The sequence below is a fragment of the Zeus faber genome (genome assembly GCF_960531495.2).
Source record: "Zeus faber genome assembly, chromosome: 5".
NCBI lineage: Eukaryota > Metazoa > Chordata > Actinopteri > Zeiformes > Zeidae > Zeus > Zeus faber.
Window position 1 is genome coordinate 32,765,279 of NC_137192.1, and position 18,761 is coordinate 32,784,039.

Genomic DNA, 18,761 nt, shown 5'->3' on the forward strand with positions numbered 1-18,761 from the left:
TATATATAAAGGATGATTTCCCTTTTTTTTCAATGGCCCCACAAGGGGTGGCTTTACGCTACGGTTGAAGACGAATAGATTTGCTGAACAAGAAGCATGTTTTGCCAATCCACTTGAATTATATTTGTTAGTAGATTTTTAGTTGTTTTAAGGGTGAAAATAACCATGTACACGTGTCTGTGAAGCAATGATAATCAATGCTAATCAATAGTTTCATTAATTCAATAATTCATTCTGTAATGTTACCGTCGCACAAGTAGGTTTCGTGATAAAGATTGTATTCGATGGTGAAAATAAGTACTTCAAAGCGTTGGTCAATGGGCACATCTTCATGTAACAAAACAACAACTTCTCCTGTATTGCAAATAAACTCATTTTCTGTACGGCTTGTGTCATTGGCTTTGTGCGAATATTTATTTTTGTTGTGGACAGCCTTCTACACGGACTTGATTTGTCTAAATCACAGGAGGGCGGATCTGTATCTCACCACAAGAGGTCACTTCACACTGAGCGCTGAGAGATAAATATTTTAATTAAGTTGGATCATTAAAAAGCCCTTATATCAAATTACAGACAGTACAGAGCAAGCAGTACTATTATTTAGCTCTGCCTTAAAAGCCGGTGTCACAAATGTTCAGTGGCGTCCCCAAGCGGTGGCACACAGCGGCTGGGCCTTGCATGAGGCACAGTCATTCTTTTTTAAAGCTTTTTAAGGGATAAACAGTGAATGTCCTTGAAGCCTTGAACTATCCATCCCCAACTATGGAAAAACTGACCAAACACAACTGGTTGAAAAAGTATATTTGACTTTAAAGGGTACTTTTCAGATTGTAATTCCTATTTTGCCTCATTGTACTAATTGCCATGACAGGGCCGCAGAGAATCCCTGTGTTTTGATTTTGTCCATCGATCTCATCTGAAAGGCCTGATATTCTACAATATACAGTTTCATGGCCACTACACTGATTTATTTTTTCTATGGTCCACACAGGGTTATTTGTTCCTTTTTGGAAAGCAATCACCGGGTGTCATGACATTTCACTGCATATATATATGACCGTATGTATATGTATGTGACAAATAACCTCTTGATCTTCAAAATGAAATTGAACATCAATCTCTTCCTGTAAATCACTGTGCTTATTATACTTCAACTTCAACTTCAAGAGAATATTTGTCACATACATATCCCCTTTGCGAGGGATGTAGCTTAGGAGAGGAACTGGGGTTGCAGGCAGGACCAGTTTCTGCAGAGCAGTCCGGCCGGCTCACCCACTCCCAGACAATATGTTTGCATAAAGCTCAAGTGACAAAATAACAAGAGGAGACAAGGGGAGAAGAGATAAAAGTTACATTTTTTACATGCACCCAACCAAATCTAAATCCAACCACCACTCCCTCTTCCACATATTTCATTTGCCCTACCCTTACCCTCTTAAAGGAATGTTTAATAGAGGGCACATTTTTTTGAAGATTTGTAGGCCTATTAGATATTACTCTATGCCCTTGCCAGGACGAAAAGAGGTGGAAAAGATTTTGAGGAGGAAGGAAAGAAAATAAAATCAATACATCTCTCGTCATGATCCGGGAAGGTCGGTTGCTCCTGAACAACAACACCAGTTGTTCCTGATAGGAAGATAAGAGAAGATATGACTTACAATTGATATCTGGAAAGCTGCCAATGTAGAGCACCTGTGCATTAAACAACAGTAATATCTGTTCTGATCAGATCAATACTCCAATAGTTAGCCTCAACCCTTATTGTGAAGTATGTTGGTTGGTTGACTCACTTTTATTATCTCTTGCAAATTCCAAATACAAATTCCAAGTATAAGGCAAATATTAACACTGAAATAAGTTTATAGAATTACAATATCACTGTTCAGAGCAATCACATAATGTTATTGAAAACTTTTAAAGAATTAGAAAATAAGAAGATATAGCCTGAATTTCCACCCGAGGTTTATTTTTTTATTTTTTGGGGTTTATTGCACTTTCTTCATCTCCATGGGAATTAATAAAGTGTTATCTTATCTTAAAATAGGGCATACTTAAAATATAAATTACTCTGTTGAATTGCAACAGATTGGGATAAATACATTTACACATGTACATAAAGGTCAATACACACAAGGTCAACATGTTTCCGTTCATCTCACCATTAATAAGTGCCTAGAGTTAAGTTAATATTAAACTTTTATTTTACTTGTATTTATTTGGGGGATTCCATGAGCTGTAGCTCTCTAATAACATGTAATAAGAGGGAGGGAATTTTAATGGCAGTTTGGGGAAAATAAATTCACCATACATCTTGGAACTTGAGTTTCTACCTCATGAAGACATTAACTCATTTTAGATATGCAGTCGCAATTAATTCAAATTCACCCTTTTACCTCCCCAGCACTTCTGTCTGAGGAGGTATCTGTCCAAAGATTATTTGCACAAATAGGAGAGTGTTGGGTCATTGCAAAACCAACAACACCTTGTCAATATTTTTGTTTCATTTATTTGCGTTTCTGACAAGTGTTTTTGGTAAAGTTTGAAAGAGTGAAATAATGTGCAGTCAAATCCAATAGGGTTTCTTCTTATTGGATTATTTATTTTATACTCAAACTTAGTAACTTAGTACAATTGCACACAATTGCACTCCATTTAATAAGCACAGGAACACAACAAGAAACATTAAATAACGTCATGTGAACACTACTGTTACCTGTGCACTCAGAAAGAATGAGCAGAGTAAAAAGCGGATGGTACTGTGTCGGTAATGAGGCTTTGCACTACGCTGAACAGCCCTGAACAGTTGAGCCACAAGCAAAGATCCATGAGAGCTATTTAATACTATGAGTATTACATGTAATACTATGGGTAATTTAATACTATGCTCTTCAATACTGCCTTTAGAAACCATGGTATTTAGTATTATGCAAACATAATGTCAAACGTTCTAATTCCTGGACTTGGGTATGACCTATATTTTACTATAGAGTTACTACACCGACAATATACATATATCTCAAACTACTCAGCAACTACAACTTTCCGTGACTATTCTTCCTGTGATTGGTGTTTTTGTCTTTAACACCGGTGCCTAACCATTTACAATACACACATTCGTTGACTATTAGAGGGTTGTTGTTGTTGTTGTTGTTGTTGTTGTTGTTGTTGTTGTTGTTGTTGTTGTTGTTGTTGTTTTCTTTCATCTGCATTCAAGCCGTCTGAGACGAACCGGCACCGAGCCCGCCGAGCCCGCCGAGCCCGCAGAGCCCGCAGAGCCGCACCCCGCAGGATAAACTTCACGGGCGGACGCTCCGGCCCCTGATTGGTCGAGCGCGCCCTCCAATGACTGCGTCGCACTGATTTGCTCGCGCTCCGCCCGCGGACGCGTCGCGCCGCGCGCCGCTTGGCGTGGACCGCACGTGGAGTGACTCGGTCGCCGCTCGGTCGCTCCGGGAGAGTCGGAGGGAAGACGGTGAAGGAGGAGCCCTGGCCGCCGGGTCACCGTGGTAGAGTCGCTGTCAACCCAATGGATGAAATGGACTGAAGTGAGAGAAGTGACCCCCCCCCCCCCCGAGACAAGGACGACGTGATTGTACATCACTGGTTAAATGAAGATGATCCTTTTCAATAAGCTACTTGCACTATTTGTCCTGCTGCTGTGGTTTTTGCAGCCGTCCTGGACTCAGACTCAAGAAGGTAGGTTCTTTTCTATTCAAACGTGAACAAACGTCTACCGCCGACGTTTTTTTTTGGGGTTTTTTTTTTTGGTTTTTATCCGCACAGGAATCCCACCGAGCTGCGATTTCACCCTTCTCTACCTGAGCCAGTCCGGTACTAGAGCAATCACAGCCAAAACCAGTTCTACACACCTAGAACTGGTTTTCTGCCTGTCAACTACACCTCTCCCGGCCGTGTGTGCTTTCTGTGTTTGTCTCCCCTTTGAGATAAGGGGAGGTCTATCTTTCACCATCTGCTGATAGCGACACGGTGCCCTGTATGCTTACACCCCGCGATGGCAAAATCATCATCAACAACAACCGATACTCTGAAGACCTGTGTGACTACAGGTGTGACTCACGTTACAGAGAGGTGTTTTGATTTGAACCACGTCAGCCTCTGTGAACTTTGGCCCCACGCTACTGCTGTCACCTGTCGACAGGTGCATAACAAATGTATATAATATCTAACGGACAAACAAAAGAAACAACGTCACCACCAGGACGCTCGGAGAGTTCACTTGTTGCTGTGATACAGAGAAAATTGCGCAAATGAGGTTGTATTCATCACGGATGCAAGACATTCAAAGTACCATTGTTGAAAAATCCAGACTATGTGTTGTAAACAACAACAAAAACGACAACAATAACAACAGCCTATGGCATATAGTGCATAGGAAAGAGCATTAATGTCAATACAAAGCTGTTACAAAGTAGTTTACGTGCCTTTAACAACGCAATTGTGCGTCAAATACCCATGTACATGCAATGTAATGCAAATGTTACTTAATTTTCTCATGCAAGTGATAGGTTTAGTGAAATTTGCAAAGCATTCACTGGTTTTGTCACAACATCGGGAGTTATTTTGCAGCACCCATGTCGTTGCAAACCGGGCTGCAGGGCTTGTGTGGTAGGAACGAGGTGTGAGACCGCCTGTATTGTGCGTTAATTCAAGATTGAAAAAGCAAAAAACTATCTTAGGAATTGTGTGCACAAGCTGCACAATGAGTATTTCTTCCCTCAATACCTTTCCGATGTAATGATGAGGATGGATTTAATTCCTAATTTGAAAATCTCAGCATGGTTTTAGGTGAACATGGTCAGTCAATTAAGAAAAAGGATATTGACATATGTCTTATATAAAGCCTGGTAATGGCGTTGTATTAAATTCAGTACTCCTCTGCTGCCAGTTTATTTGGAAAAAGAAAAGTGAATTCAATCACCAACGGCTATGACAGCTGTGGCAGTGCTGTTGAATATTTATTTTTATTTTCATCTCTAAGAAAAACAGTTTGTTCCTTGCTGTTAAGTGCTTCTATTATTGTGGCTTTACAGGTTGTAGATTTGTTCCAACTAACCGATGTGTCACATAGCAAACATGCTGTCACTCCAGTTGTCAAGCTGGCGTGCAGGGCGACGTTGAGCAAGCCCTGATCCAATGAGTCAGTCCCAGTCTAGTCACTGGGGGTCAGGAAATAGCTCTCGGTGCAGGAGGCCAGCAGAAAGCTTCACGCCGTAGTACAAGTGTGCCCTTATGAACCAGGAAGCATCAGGCGCAAGAATAGAAAAGGCCAGAAAATCGTACAGGTGCTCAGGTGTCTGCCTTTGTTTGTGTGAGTGTGCCGTGTGTGCGTGTTTGAGCGCTCCAACTCAGAGTGTGAGAGCGAGGTATGCAGTAATCTCTTTGCTGCTGTGCCAAGTTTCGGTTTACCCCAGTCATCATCTCCCGTGCTTTATATCCTCCTCCCACCGTTCTTTTATTGTGCGCCTTAGAGAGTTGATGTCGACAGAAAAGCTCAATCAAAATAAAAGCTGAGCATTGGCCTCAGCCGCTCGGGTCGCCGCTCATGGAGGGTCACAGCAGCCATCATTTGGATGACAAAAGTTAAATTCAAGAAAAACAAAAAGGTGCGTAAAGGCCTAATTAGGGCTGGAACGACTGCGCACAGACAAGATGGAGAGGATGGAATTAGTGAAAGAAATAATAAAATAGCGTGCATACGGCGAAGAATGGATCTGAGCCAAAGGAAAGGGGCATGGCTACAAATCTTGATGTACTACAACAGACACTTGTTTTGCACTCTTTCATAATAGCGCCATTGTGGGTGTCTGTCTGTGTGTGTGTGTGCGTGCGTGCGTGCGTGTGTGCGTGCGTGTGGATTCTCTCTTAACCCTTCAGCCCATTCTTTTTTTTTTTCATCATCCATCTGCCAACGCTGAAAGTACCTCTTTGAGAGCAAAAAAAAAACAACCCCTCCTCAGTCTGTCGCGACTTTCAGCTTCCACAGCTGCAACATGTGCAGTGAGCGTATTGCCAACAAATAATTCCTCTGACGGCTGCACCACCTTTCACTGAGACCGTCTTCTGGTGTCCTTGCACGTATCCCTTCGGCAGCGATTCGCACGCGTGTGGTCGACTGCAAGTGGTACCTGGGACCTCAGGCATTGGACGTGCATTTTTGTGAAGAACATTTCCCAACGGCTCATTCAGATGCCGTAGAGTCAGCCGCTTAAGCCATCCGCTGATAACATAGAACTGCACCCAAGGCTGAACTTAGGTGGAGTAGATAAAAAAAAAAAAAAGGTTCACCTTTGAGCCACTGAACTTTATATCAATCAGACAAACGTCTCTTGCCTAAATGCTGCTGGGAATGAATATCGCCTCATAGCCTCCCATGGTAGAAGCAACAGAGTCCAACGCTGGTTCTTAGTGCTTAGCGATGTCCCCAGTTTAAACATGCACACATGTGTCCCAAAGAAAGGGGTCCTTCCTCTGTCAATAATTACTTTGTCCAAGTTCTTGACTTCACTTCTTAACCTGGACCCACACAATAAAATCTGTCTTATCTAAACTTTACGATGCTCAGGCTTATTGCACTAATTAAATCACAGTCGCGCAAGACGCTGCAGTTTACTGCTCTGCGGTTGATGGACGTGACCCGGCGCCGCTTCCTGGTTCTACTGCTGTTGTTGTTGTTGTTGTCCCAGCGCTACCTGTCCAGATTCACATGATTGGGTTGCATGTTTTGAGGCCATTCGTCTGACTCGTCGGGGCAGTGTCACAGTCGAGGCCGCGCGAGTTCCAGAGCAAGTGTGTTCTGCAAATGTTTGATTTACTTAAATTGCAGTCTTGCCACTCGATTGATCTTGGGATAATGGAAAGTCAGCATCGTCTGAGGCGGGCTCCAGTCCAAGTTAATACGCTGTCAAGAGTCCTTCAAAATGTGGACTTGAGACCAGATTGGAGTCAGTCAGATTAGTGTTTATGGCAAGTCTTCAGTGTCTAAAGCAATGATTAGTACACAGGGCCTGGGAGTGTCCAAAGCCAATGGCCTAAATTATACATAATGGCATACACAAGTAATTATACATATGTGTGCTTGTGTTTGTGGCTATGCAGCATCTAGACACAACATGAAAATTATGTTTTTTTCTCTCAGTTCTTTCCTTCACTCCCTCTATGGAACTCTCTCTCTCTCTCTCTCTCTCTGTCTCTCTCTCTCTCAGATTTGAATAGCAAAGTTGTCCGCTGTCTGTCCTTGGAGCTGTGTGTTTACCTCTCACCTCTTGGTTTGTTTCGCGTGGTTACGGTGCTTTATTTGATGTTGTGCTCACATATACAAGTGGCATAAAAAAAAGACAAAAAGCAGATTTTTCATCTGCCGTTCGTGCTACTTCATGGGTATACTTCTAATTTTCTTTTTTCGAATTTTCGATTTTTTTTTTTAATAGTTCATGTTTTGCTATTAAATGTGTTGGTGTTATTATGTCTACCTGTGCAGTAATCAAATGAATATGTACTAAGTTATTACTTTCTAGATATATTAAGGAGTAGGTCTGTAAACTTTCTGTAAAATTGTCTGTGGACTGCAGCAAAAGAAACTTAGAGCATCTTAAACGCATGCATCTCTAATACACTGTATTAAGGTTGTATATGTGAGATGACATAATACTCAATTCTACAAGAACTTGTTGATGAGAACGTGATCTTTTTTCGACTTTGCCAGTGAGAGTTTGTTCCGGCACCAAGAACGCTCTGAGCATGACAGGAAGCTCCGACATGCAGTACCGACTGATGAAGGCCATGTACACGGACTGCGAAATTGTCATGGGCAACCTGGAGATCACCATGATGGAGCACTGGAGAGACTTCTCCTTCCTGCAGGTGAGCGTTTGTCTTTCCGGTAGCTGCCGGTAAAAGGCCAACTTTGTAAGACTTTTATACCAGTGAGTGCAAATTTATCGGCAGAGGTACAAAATTACTGTACTTTATTTTCCAAGAGTGTATTCCCGATCCCACCCCCTCCTGCCAACCCCCCAACCCCACCCCCACCCCCCGAAACATGCAGAGTTGAGGATGCATACCTCTGCGTTGCACACAAACCGCTGCCTCCACTGTAGGATAATGCAAGGATGCCATTTTCTCCTTTCCCTCCTCCTTCCTTCCTTCCTCCCTCGCTTACCTTTTCTTCTGCCTCTCCCTCTGAACCCCTGCAGTCCATCAGGGAGGTGACGGGCTACATCCTGATCGCCATCAACCAGTTCAGCCGCGTGCCACTGGACCACCTGCGCGTCATCAGAGGCAACACGCTATTCAGGGACCGCTTTGCCTTGGCTGTGCTGGTCAACTATCAGAAAGATGGACCTAATGGGCTTCAGGAGCTGGGCCTCACACACCTTACAGGTAGACACACACACACACGCGCACACACACACATGCGCGCAAATGATATGAGTGAGTTAAAAGAGATGTATTGAGAATGAAGGTCCTCAGAGTACAAGGTGAAATGTTTAACATCAACACGTCACGTCTGCCCTGTTAAATGTGTACACTGGTGCACACAGGAGCCTGTGCGGAGGTCGGGTTTGGGATCACAGTTGGTTGCTGTTGGTGCTCCCACGCCCAGGCAGGGTAACCCCGCCCTCAGCGTGCCTGTTGTCAAGAGGCATTGTAACAAATGTGTGTGTGTGTCCTACGCAGGTATAATGACGGGAAGTCCCTGGAATGTCTGATGTGTTTGGTTCTTAACCGTCACTAACACAAGCTCTAGCACATTACTGGCTGTATACAGTAAATACTTAATGAGCAAATGATCAGCCTGTAGGGGCTTGTTTCCCATGTTGTTTTGTTTTTTTCTCGTAATCAACATGCTTGTGTGTGTGTGTGTGTGTGTGTGTGTGTGTGTGTGTGTGTGTGTGTGTGTGTGTGTGCGTGTGTGCGTGTGTGCGTGCGTGTGCGTGTGTCATATCAACAGAGATACTGGAGGGAGGGGTCCAAATCATCCAGAATAGGTTCCTGAGCTACGCCCCTCAGGTGAACTGGCTGGACATTGTGAAGGACGGAACATCTGAAATTATCATCAACGAAAATGGACCTGAGAGTGAGTGGGTGGATGCATCATCTAAGATTGGGATTCTCTGACTGGGTTTGGTAGAGCCGCGTTTCCACCCAAAGTACCCAGGAACCGTTTTTCAGGAACGAAAAAGTTCCTGAAAAAGAAAACAAACAAAGACAACCAAAGTGATATTGGTTGGTTGTCTTTCTTTATCCATGTTATTTTTCTGCCCTTGTATTTACTGTTAAAAAAAATATTCACTCTAATGATAAAGATTTTATTATCAAGTTTGAAACACAGTGAAAACATGAGTTCACACATCGGGAATCGAACCTGGGTCTACTCTATAGCAGGGCAAAAATATGCATCATATATAGGCTAGTGTGTTGGTACACATATACATACACTCGGTCTTTTTTTCGTTTTCTGTTTTATTATTATCAAAAAACGGCTTTTTTCCCGTTTTTGTACAAACGGAACATTTTCAGAACAAACAAAAACTGTACGTACCGTCGGTTTGTGGCTGCAGATTTTTCTAAAACGGTGTCTGAAATAAAATGCAGCGAGTAACTGTAACATGATGGGCACGCTTGCTTTTGATTCGCTGTCTACTTACGATATTGTATATTTATACGATAATACTAATTTATTCGCTGATCGTGACAGATTTCAAATATTCAATATTCCAGAGCCTTGTGATGAATCCTGCGGTGACGTTCTGTGTTGGGGCCCTGGAAATGAGACATGCCAGATCCGTGAGTCATCAGATGTCTCTTTTTGTATTAATCAATATGTTATTGTGCCGTATTGATGCATTCATGTTTCCCTGACTGCTTCCCCGTCTCTCTTACAGTGACGAAAACTGTGTGCGCCCCTCAGTGTAACGGCCGTTGCTTTGGACAAAGCCCCAGTGAGTGCTGCCACATGGAGTGTGCAGGTGGCTGCACTGGACCCCTGGATACAGACTGCTTTGTGAGTTTGCCGCACTGACCGCGGACACAGACCTGAAACGAAAACGATGCACGGGGCCGTTTGGTTTACTGTGTGTGCATGTGCGCGCGTGTGTGTGTGATTTTGGCAGGCTTGTCGGAGCTTCAACAACTCTGGCTCCTGCGTGCCTCAGTGTCCCCAGACTCTGATCTACAACAAGCATACGTTCAAACTGGAGCCCAACCCGAGCGCAAAGTACCAGTACGGTTCCATCTGTGTGGCGCAATGCCCCGGTAAGTCTGGGTCTGCAGGTTCACACACCGGAGGTTTTGTTCAATTTCATCTTTCACACCATTTCATATAGACAAGTGCACGCGTCCGCTGTCCAGGTCGGTTTGGAAATGTGCAACGATTGCAATTTAGGGCCCCGTTAAGGGTTGATGCAAACCGGCTCATTCTCTCGTCCGTCCGCAGCGAACTTTGTGGTGGCTGGAAGCTCGTGTGTGAGCAGCTGCCCCTCAGACAAAATGGAAGTGGAGAAAAAAGGAGTGAAAAGATGCGAGCCCTGCGGAGGCCCCTGTCCAAAAGGTGCTTCAACTCGTTCAAGAATTGCAAAAAAATATATATATAACGGGCTCACGAATCACTGAATTGGACTTGTGCCATGACACTGTGATAAGTTAACGCCCCTTCCCGCTAACCGTACCCCATCGCAGCCTGCCGTGGAACCGGCCCCGCCGACAGACAGACGGTGGACGCCCTGAACATCGACAGCTTCATCAACTGCACAAAGATCCAGGGCAGCCTGCACTTCCTGGTGACTGGAATCAATGGGTGAGCAACACTCCTCTCCCGCCGCATTCACCGCCACACTTTCGCCGACGAATCTTCGGTGAATAACGCCGCAATTTTCTTTCGGTGCAAAAGGGACGCCTACAAGAACATTCCGGCCCTGGACCCCGAGAAACTGAAAATCTTCAAAACGGTGCGGGAGATAACAGGTGTGTGGCGTCCGCGTGTGGCGTATGTGTTTTTCTCACCAGCTTGCGACGCTGACTGCGTGCTTCTCCAGAGCAACAAATTTGCGCGTAACACTTTGCCTCCGCTCGCAGACATTCTAAGCATCCAGTCGTGGCCTGGAAGCATGACCGACCTGTCGGTCTTCTCCAACCTCCAAACCATCCAGGGGAGAACGATTTTCAGGTCTTTTTTTTTTTTTACTTGACCCGTTTTTTAACAGCGAGGCACACGTCCGCTGAACTCATTTGACCCCCTCTGTATGACTGCCCTGCCCATCTCATTTTGTGCCTCTCTCACCACGCTCGCCGCTCGATCCTCACTCCTCTCAATTTGACCCACGTAGAAGATCCACCGCTAAAAGGTACAGCAATGTGTTCCTCTTCCGGTTGCTTGGCATGTGATTTTATTTTTCGCACAACTCTTAAACCTTCAGCACGCGCACAGACGCAAACTCAAGTAACTCAAACTCAAATAACCAAAGTATTTGAGAATTGCTTGGGTATAGTATTTAGAGACTAACAATTTCAGGCCAATAATTTGAGTGAAACGATGACTGAAAATAATTTGCTGAGGGACGATGAATGTGAATCCTTCAAGGTCTAAATTGATTACCCAAAACTGAAACCCAGCATAAAGTTGACTTATTTTTTATTAAATGCATTTTGCTTGTTCACTTTTTTCATCATTACTATTTGAATGCCGTCTATTAATGTTTTACTTTGAGTTGCACGTTGTGTATGAGAGGTGCTATAGAAATAAAGGTTACTATTATTGTCATTATATTATTATTATATTCCATAATGTAATAATGTCACTGTTTTAAAACAACAGAAGAGTCATAATTGGATGATACGTGTTTTCTGGATACTATGTGAGGGTTTTATGGATGTTTATTTTAATATATTTGAATGGCAGCAACCACAGGGATAGCAGGTTATATTGAAAGGTCATTCAAATGAAAACAATATAGTTCTTAATCCCGTCAGCGTTCCATCAAATTGTGTTGGTATTTAAATAATAAATGACGTACTCCTGCCATCAGGAGCTACTCTCTGCTGGTGATGAAGATTCCATCCCTGACGTATCTGGGGCTGCGCTCGCTGAGAAGAATCAACGACGGCGGCGTGTACATCACAGGCAACAAGATGCTGTGTTACCACGACAACGTCAACTGGACACGCCTCTTCAGCGGCAACTCCCGTCCTCAGCGGCGCCAGAAACACATCGACATCAAAGACAACAGGCCGACGAGTAAATGTGGTAAGAGAAGAGCGACGAGGAGTGTTATTTGTCATCTAATGTGACTTTAATGTGATCTCATGTGACTTTAACGTGATCTAATGTGACTTTAATGTTGTTGTGTGTATGTAGTTGCGGAGGGCCATGTGTGCGACCTTCTGTGCTCCGGTGGTTGTTGGGGTCCTGGGCCAAACCAGTGTCTTTCCTGCAAGAATTACAGCCGAGGGGGAACCTGTGTCCCGCAGTGCATGTTCCTCACTGGGTCAGTCACTTTACCGGTTGAATTGTTACAGGATAAATGCACATTAATCCACATCACCGTAATCGCCCCTCGGCGTGATCTGAGAAGAGCCCGTTATAACCGTATCAGGGTGAACAGAGTGCTCAAAATGTTCTCTTTCCATTTTGTGACGCAGTAAGACGCGTGAGTTTGCGTCGCCAAAAGGAGAATGTATGCCCTGCCACTCGGAGTGCGAGGTCCAGGAGGGAAAGCCGACCTGCACTGGTGCGGTACGTTCTTCCTCATGGATTAACGCGCAATGTCGCTCTATCACAGCGCCACGGTCATTTCCCGAGGTTGAGGCATATTAATGTGAATATTTCAAAAAAATAAATGTTTCGACTTCTAATTTTGGATCATGAAATCGTTCACCTGTCGCTTTGTCGGCATCTGTGTGCGCCTGCCCAACTGTCCTCTCTTTTTATTCTTGCCAGGGAGCAGACGACTGTATGGCGTGTGCCAGTTTTAAGGACGGGCCCCATTGTGTCTCCTCGTGTCCCGTGGGGGTGATGGGAGGGGAGGGAGTCATCTTTAAGTACCCCAACAAACACCGCAGCTGTGAACCCTGCCACATCAACTGCACCCAAGGGTGAGTGGGGACAGGGGGAGGAGGAGGGAGTGTGTGTGTGTGTGTGTGTGTGTGTGTGTGTGTGTGTGTGTGTGTGTGTGTGTGTGCGTGCGTGCGTGCGTGCGTGCGTGCGTGCGTGCGTGCGTGCGTGCGTGCGTGCGTGCGTGCGTGCGTGCGTGCGTGCGTGCGTGCGTGCGTGCGTGCGTGCGTGCGTGCGTGCGTGGGTGTGAGCATATTTGTATGTATGTCACTCATTTTGGATTCTCTCTGTGTTCTGTGTTCAGGTGCATAGGCCCAAAAATGGAGGGCTGCTTGGGGACTGCATTCCTGGAGCGTATGTCTGGGTAAGCTTTGTCCCCGTCCCTGGTACTTTTTTTTACTCTTCTAAAACTTCAAGACGGATATGTTTTCACGCGGTCATTTGGTGACTACTGCTCAAATGCCACGAATCTTACACCGCTTTTTTGGTTTTTTTTTGTGTCTGTCCAGACAAGCTCTGACCGGCATCGTGCTGGGGGTCCTCGCTTTCGTGTTCGTCGGACTCTCCGTCTTCGCTCTAAGCATTCTCTACCGCCGTGGTCTTGCCATACGTCGCAAGCGAGCGATGAGAAGATACATGGAGAGCGGAGGAGTCAGTGGAAAGCTTCTTTGTGGGATTCATTACGCTGTTATTTCCCGTTGTGGTTCTTTTTCTGTTTTTTTTACGCGCATTGTGCGTTTTGACAGAGCTTCGAGCCGTTGGATCCCGGCGAGAAAGGGGTGAAGGTCCATTTGCGACTCCTGAAGCCCACAGAGCTGCGTAAGGGCAAGCTGCTGGGTCATGGAGTGTTTGGATCCGTCCATAAGGTATCGACTTGATCCACACGTGCCTGAAAACCAAACGTTCCGATTTTTATTTTTATTTTTTTATATCCAAGAACAGGTTATTCATCACATCTGATATTACAGGGCATTTGGATTCCTGAAGGCGACACGGTGAAGCTTCCAGTGACCATAAAGACCATTCACGATCGCAACGGGCGGCAGACATTCATGGAGATCACAGATGTGAGGCAACCCGAATCAGAACTTAACATCTGTTCACATTCGACGTTCATTTGTCATATTTTTGGTTAAATCCTCATATGCTTCTTGCAGCACATGATGGCCATGGGGAGCTTGGATCATGCTAACGTAGTCAGGATCTTAGGGATCTGCCCGGGGGCCAGCCTGCAGCTGGTCTCCCGGTTCAGCAGTCAGGGCTCTCTGTTGGAGCACATAAGGCAAAGCAAGAACAACCTTGGCCCCCAGAGGCTACTCAACTGGTGTGTGCAAATTGCAAAGGTAAGACGCCATTAGTTGGATCATATTTTTTTTTAGTGAGAACTGTTATTCGAGGAGACGACTCAGGTTTAAAAGTGATGACTTTTCCATCTCGGTTAGGGTATGTACTACTTGGAGGAGCACAGGATGGTCCACAGGAATCTGGCTGCAAGAAACGTGCTCCTGAAGAACGACTTCATGGTCCAGATCTCAGACTACGGCATCGCAGATCTGCTTTACCCCGATGAAAAGAAGTACTTTTACAATGAGGTCAAGGTGTGTAACCTGCCGATAAAGATAGCCAGGGCTAGTTCATATCGGCGTGTGATGCAGAGCCTGCAGAAACAGGGTTTACTGTTTTTTACTAGAGGGGTTGGGGTTGACCCAGAAAAAACATCAGTGAAGTTGTAGAATTAGGTCCAAAATAATTACAGTGTGCAACATACCACAGCCAGATATCCAGAAAACCTCTGTTTTCTGTTTCATGTGCATGCATGACACCACATACATTCAGCCACCATTTAAACATAACTCATACTCTGCATACATGAACGCAGTCAATACACATATTGAATTGATGTATGTTCTTCAGGCACCAATCAAGTGGATGGCCTTGGAGAGTATCTTGTTTCGCAGATACACGCATCAGAGTGACGTCTGGAGCTATGGTGAGTATTCAATGGCCCGGTCCTAATCCTCCGTGCGGCTCTATGAAAACGGTCGACGTTCGTGGTGAACAGTTAAACATGCAGAACATACTCGTGTGTGTGTGTGTGTGTGTGTGTCCTTCGTTTAGGTGTGACCATATGGGAGATGATGTCTTACGGGGCCGAGCCGTACGCAACGATGCGACCGCAGGAGGTGCCTGATCTGCTGGAGAAAGGCGAGCGTCTGTCCCAGCCTCAAATCTGCACGATAGACGTCTACATGGTCATGGTCAAGTGTGAGTGACTTCCCACTCCCCTTATTCTCAGCCATTCTGGACTAAACCACGGATGCTTTTCACTACATCAGACACAAGTTTTTCGAAACCCGGGCTTTTTCATACTGGCAATGTATTGATCATGTATCCCTACAACTTGGGTTCGGAAACTCCGGTTGCGTGTTGTAGCATTTTTTCTTTCTGCACAAACAGGTTGGATGATCGATGAAAATGTGCGTCCAACCTTTAAAGAGCTGGCGAATGAGTTTACCAGGATGGCCAGAGACCCGCCCCGCTACCTCGTGGTCAAAGTAAGATTTGGATCCATCGCTCCCAGCAGCCAATGCACGTCTGCTTTGTGTGACACGGTGAGGAGGTGACTGCTGCGTTTTTATCTGTCACAGGGGGACTGCAGCCCACAGGAAACCGGGCCGGACGAACACCACCAGCGGAGCGTGGAGCTGGACCAACTGGACGGGGAGCTGGACAACTTAGGGGAAGAGGGGCTGGAGGGCGGCGTGGCCACCGTCCCTCCCAATTTGTCTCAGTCAAGAAGCATGTCGCGCCTCTCCAGGATGGACAGCCACAGGGTAGGTGGAGCGAGAGAGAGCACAAATAATCTCATTTCTGAAACGAGGGCGGAATTCATTTGTCAGCTATTTAAATGAGCAACAATGAACAACAATGTAAAGTGCTGCCGGTGTGCAGTAAGTATCACTCATGTCTGTTCAGAGTTGTATTGTCATGGCATCTTCTTTCTGTTTGATCACATTTAGATTTATGAGGGAAACCTAATGTAAGACAGTGCCCATATAGAGTAGACACTGCAGTCCATGTTGTATTTTCACACAAACAGAGACCAACAGGTTGTTGTATGAGACCCGATACGCTTGTGGATTCCCCGTTGAATTCCTATTGAAGCCTCTTATTGTCACCTGGTGAAAAGCCTTGCTTTCCTTTCTTCTAAAGGTGGTCCTAACATCACCAAGTGTGGCTGGATACCTGCCCATGACCCCAGGCGTTGACAACCCAGGACAGGTTAGACATAGTTGCTACTGTGAGATTTTATATTAGGCTGGAAGGCATGAGGCAGTATACTCCAGAATCTCAAATGGGTTTATGTGTAACTGATTTTCTTAGTACCTGCTGCATTTAGAAAGCATTTGCAAAAACAAATAGCACTATTTGCATTCATGTTACACGGATGGTTATACATTAGATGGTTCAAAATCTAAAGTGATCATTTATCGCAAAGTAAACGCATCCCAAAGCGTCTGAGCTACCGCGGTGCTGTGTTTGCAGTATTTATTGTTACACTAATGTCTCTGTCGCAATGTAGCTTGAATGTTATTCTCCCTTGTAAGTAGCTTTGGATAAAAGCGTCTGCTAAATGACGAAATGGTAATGTAAATGTTTCTCCCTCGAAGGTCATGTGGCAGTCGCGCTCCAGGCTCAACTCTGCGAGGACCATGTCGGAGAGCTCGGAGGGCCGCGGCACGGTCGTGGAGCTGGAGATGAATGAGGACTTCTCGCTGACCGGAAGCCTGAGGAGGAAACGCCAGCGCGAGGACAGCGCCTACATGTCGCAGGGGGACAACATGTCCGGCAGCCCGCTGGACACCGAGAACGAGGAGGAACACAACGGATACGTGCTTCCTGGAGAAAGCCCCGAGAGAGGTGAGAGCAGAAAACACCGATCCCACAACGCGTTTCTTTGAACAAAAGATTGACCCGATTGTGGGTCCCACAAAACGATCGTTTCCGTGTCAACCCTTACTCACTCTGCGTGCATTTCGTTTTCTAGACACCCTGCTCTCAGTCTCCCGGGACACTCCCTTCAGAGAGAGGACGTGCATAGTCCACTCGTCGGGACTCTCCGATGACCCAGACGATGAAGAATATGAGTACATGAACAAACAGGCCGCGTCCCTCCCAAACAAACACGACCTCAGAGACGACGCACCTTGGCCGAAAATGAAGGACAAAGGCGGTCACGCCGCAGACGGAGACAAGGGCGCGGGTCACAACTCGGATTCGGAGGACCAGGCGTTTTCGGAGGTCGAATACGAATACATGGACGTCAGGGGATGTGAAGCGGAGGAAAACGCGCCGGCGACAACACGTGAAGCCCCTGGGCCATCGGCGCTCATTCAAGAGCATCCGGGTACCCGGGGCGGGTTCGAAGCGGTGGAGGACGACTACTACCCGGAGGACAACAACTATCAGTACACCAACAGGCAACCCAAGCTGCGACAGGCGCTGCGAGACAAAACGGAGCTGAAGGTACAAAGGAAAGGCGTAAACGGAGCCTACGAGTACGAGGAGATGAGCTCCTTTGCCGCGCAGGGGGGCGGGGACGATGCCGTCTACCAGAACGTCCAGGGGGAGGAGGAGGACGCCGCCGGGGGCGCGGACGTGCGGCGTTCACGGGCGGAGCCCCACGTCGAAGCCTACGCCCGCGTTAAGGTGGCGGAACCCGGTGGCGGAGATAGCTCCTTTGACAATCCAGATTATTGGCACAGCAGGATGTTCCTGAAGCCCAAGGCTGTGCGAACATGAGGAAACTTTACTCAGCAGGGGCACGCCACTTCTCTTCCCACTTAATGTATTCATGAAGGACTTTGGAGCGGGGAACACATTCAAAAGCCATCATACAGTAGGCGTGGCACTTTTTGTCCCGTGACCTTATTTTTGTATTGTCTATTACATGATGGAACGTTTATGGACATGAGCTTTTGTGCGTCTCGACCCTATAATGGCACTGAGTGTTGATAAAAGTCGAAAAAAATGGCCAGTTTACAAGCTGTGGGCTTTACAAGCTTTTTGTGTTTACTTGTTGAAATGAACAAATAATGTCTAAAGCAGAATTTCATTTTATTTTTTAGATGGCGGGGGGACTTTTGATTCCTGTGTTTTCAGCCTCTTGTGTTTGTGATGTATTAAACATGTTTTGTTTACACAACGAATACAAATGTAAATATCTTAAAATAGTGACGTCGGACCTGCAGCTACAGCACACACGGATATGGCCTAATTTTACAAATTGTATGATTATTACAAATTTTAATAAAATAATAACCTTCATTCTTTTTTAACATCAGATGTTTTCCTGTTGATCTAAATCAGCATAACCGTATTTCTGCACATAAACGGCGATGGTTAAGTGCCTTAGTGGATTTACAGGTACAAATCAAGACTAATTATTCTTCGAATTGTCTTATTTATGATTATATCATAAAAACGGATGCAATAATAATACATACAAATAATGATTAAAAAAAAAGAATAATATAAATAATCTACACAGGAAAACTTTCAACAAATAAATGTAATTTTTATAAAACTGCTTTTTAATTGTAAAATAAAAAAAATATGGATAATGGTTTTACTTTCATTGAAGAAAGATGCATACCGTTTGGAAAAATGGGTGATTTTTATTCCCCCCTCA

At 45.3% G+C, this 18,761-nt stretch overlaps 1 protein-coding gene across 1 annotated transcript; it reads left to right on the forward strand.

Moving 5' to 3' along the window:
• Positions 1 to 3,615: 3,615 nt before the first annotated feature.
• LOC307230926 (receptor tyrosine-protein kinase erbB-3-like) lies at positions 3,616 to 18,226 on the forward strand. The gene is given in 29 exon segments (XM_080001422.1): positions 3,616 to 3,696; positions 7,724 to 7,881; positions 8,214 to 8,400; positions 8,972 to 9,097; positions 9,742 to 9,807; positions 9,906 to 10,024; positions 10,134 to 10,275; positions 10,457 to 10,570; positions 10,699 to 10,816; positions 10,910 to 10,983; positions 11,095 to 11,185; positions 11,346 to 11,363; positions 12,045 to 12,262; positions 12,374 to 12,503; positions 12,658 to 12,751; positions 12,956 to 13,105; positions 13,107 to 13,159; positions 13,579 to 13,720; positions 13,816 to 13,935; positions 14,038 to 14,136; positions 14,227 to 14,412; positions 14,512 to 14,667; positions 14,984 to 15,059; positions 15,188 to 15,334; positions 15,527 to 15,624; positions 15,718 to 15,903; positions 16,283 to 16,351; positions 16,741 to 16,990; positions 17,118 to 18,226. Coding segments are annotated over 28 exon segments (4,107 nt in total). The 5' UTR covers positions 3,616 to 3,696; positions 7,724 to 7,758; the 3' UTR covers positions 17,873 to 18,226.
• The last annotated feature ends 535 nt before the right edge of the window (positions 18,227 to 18,761 follow it).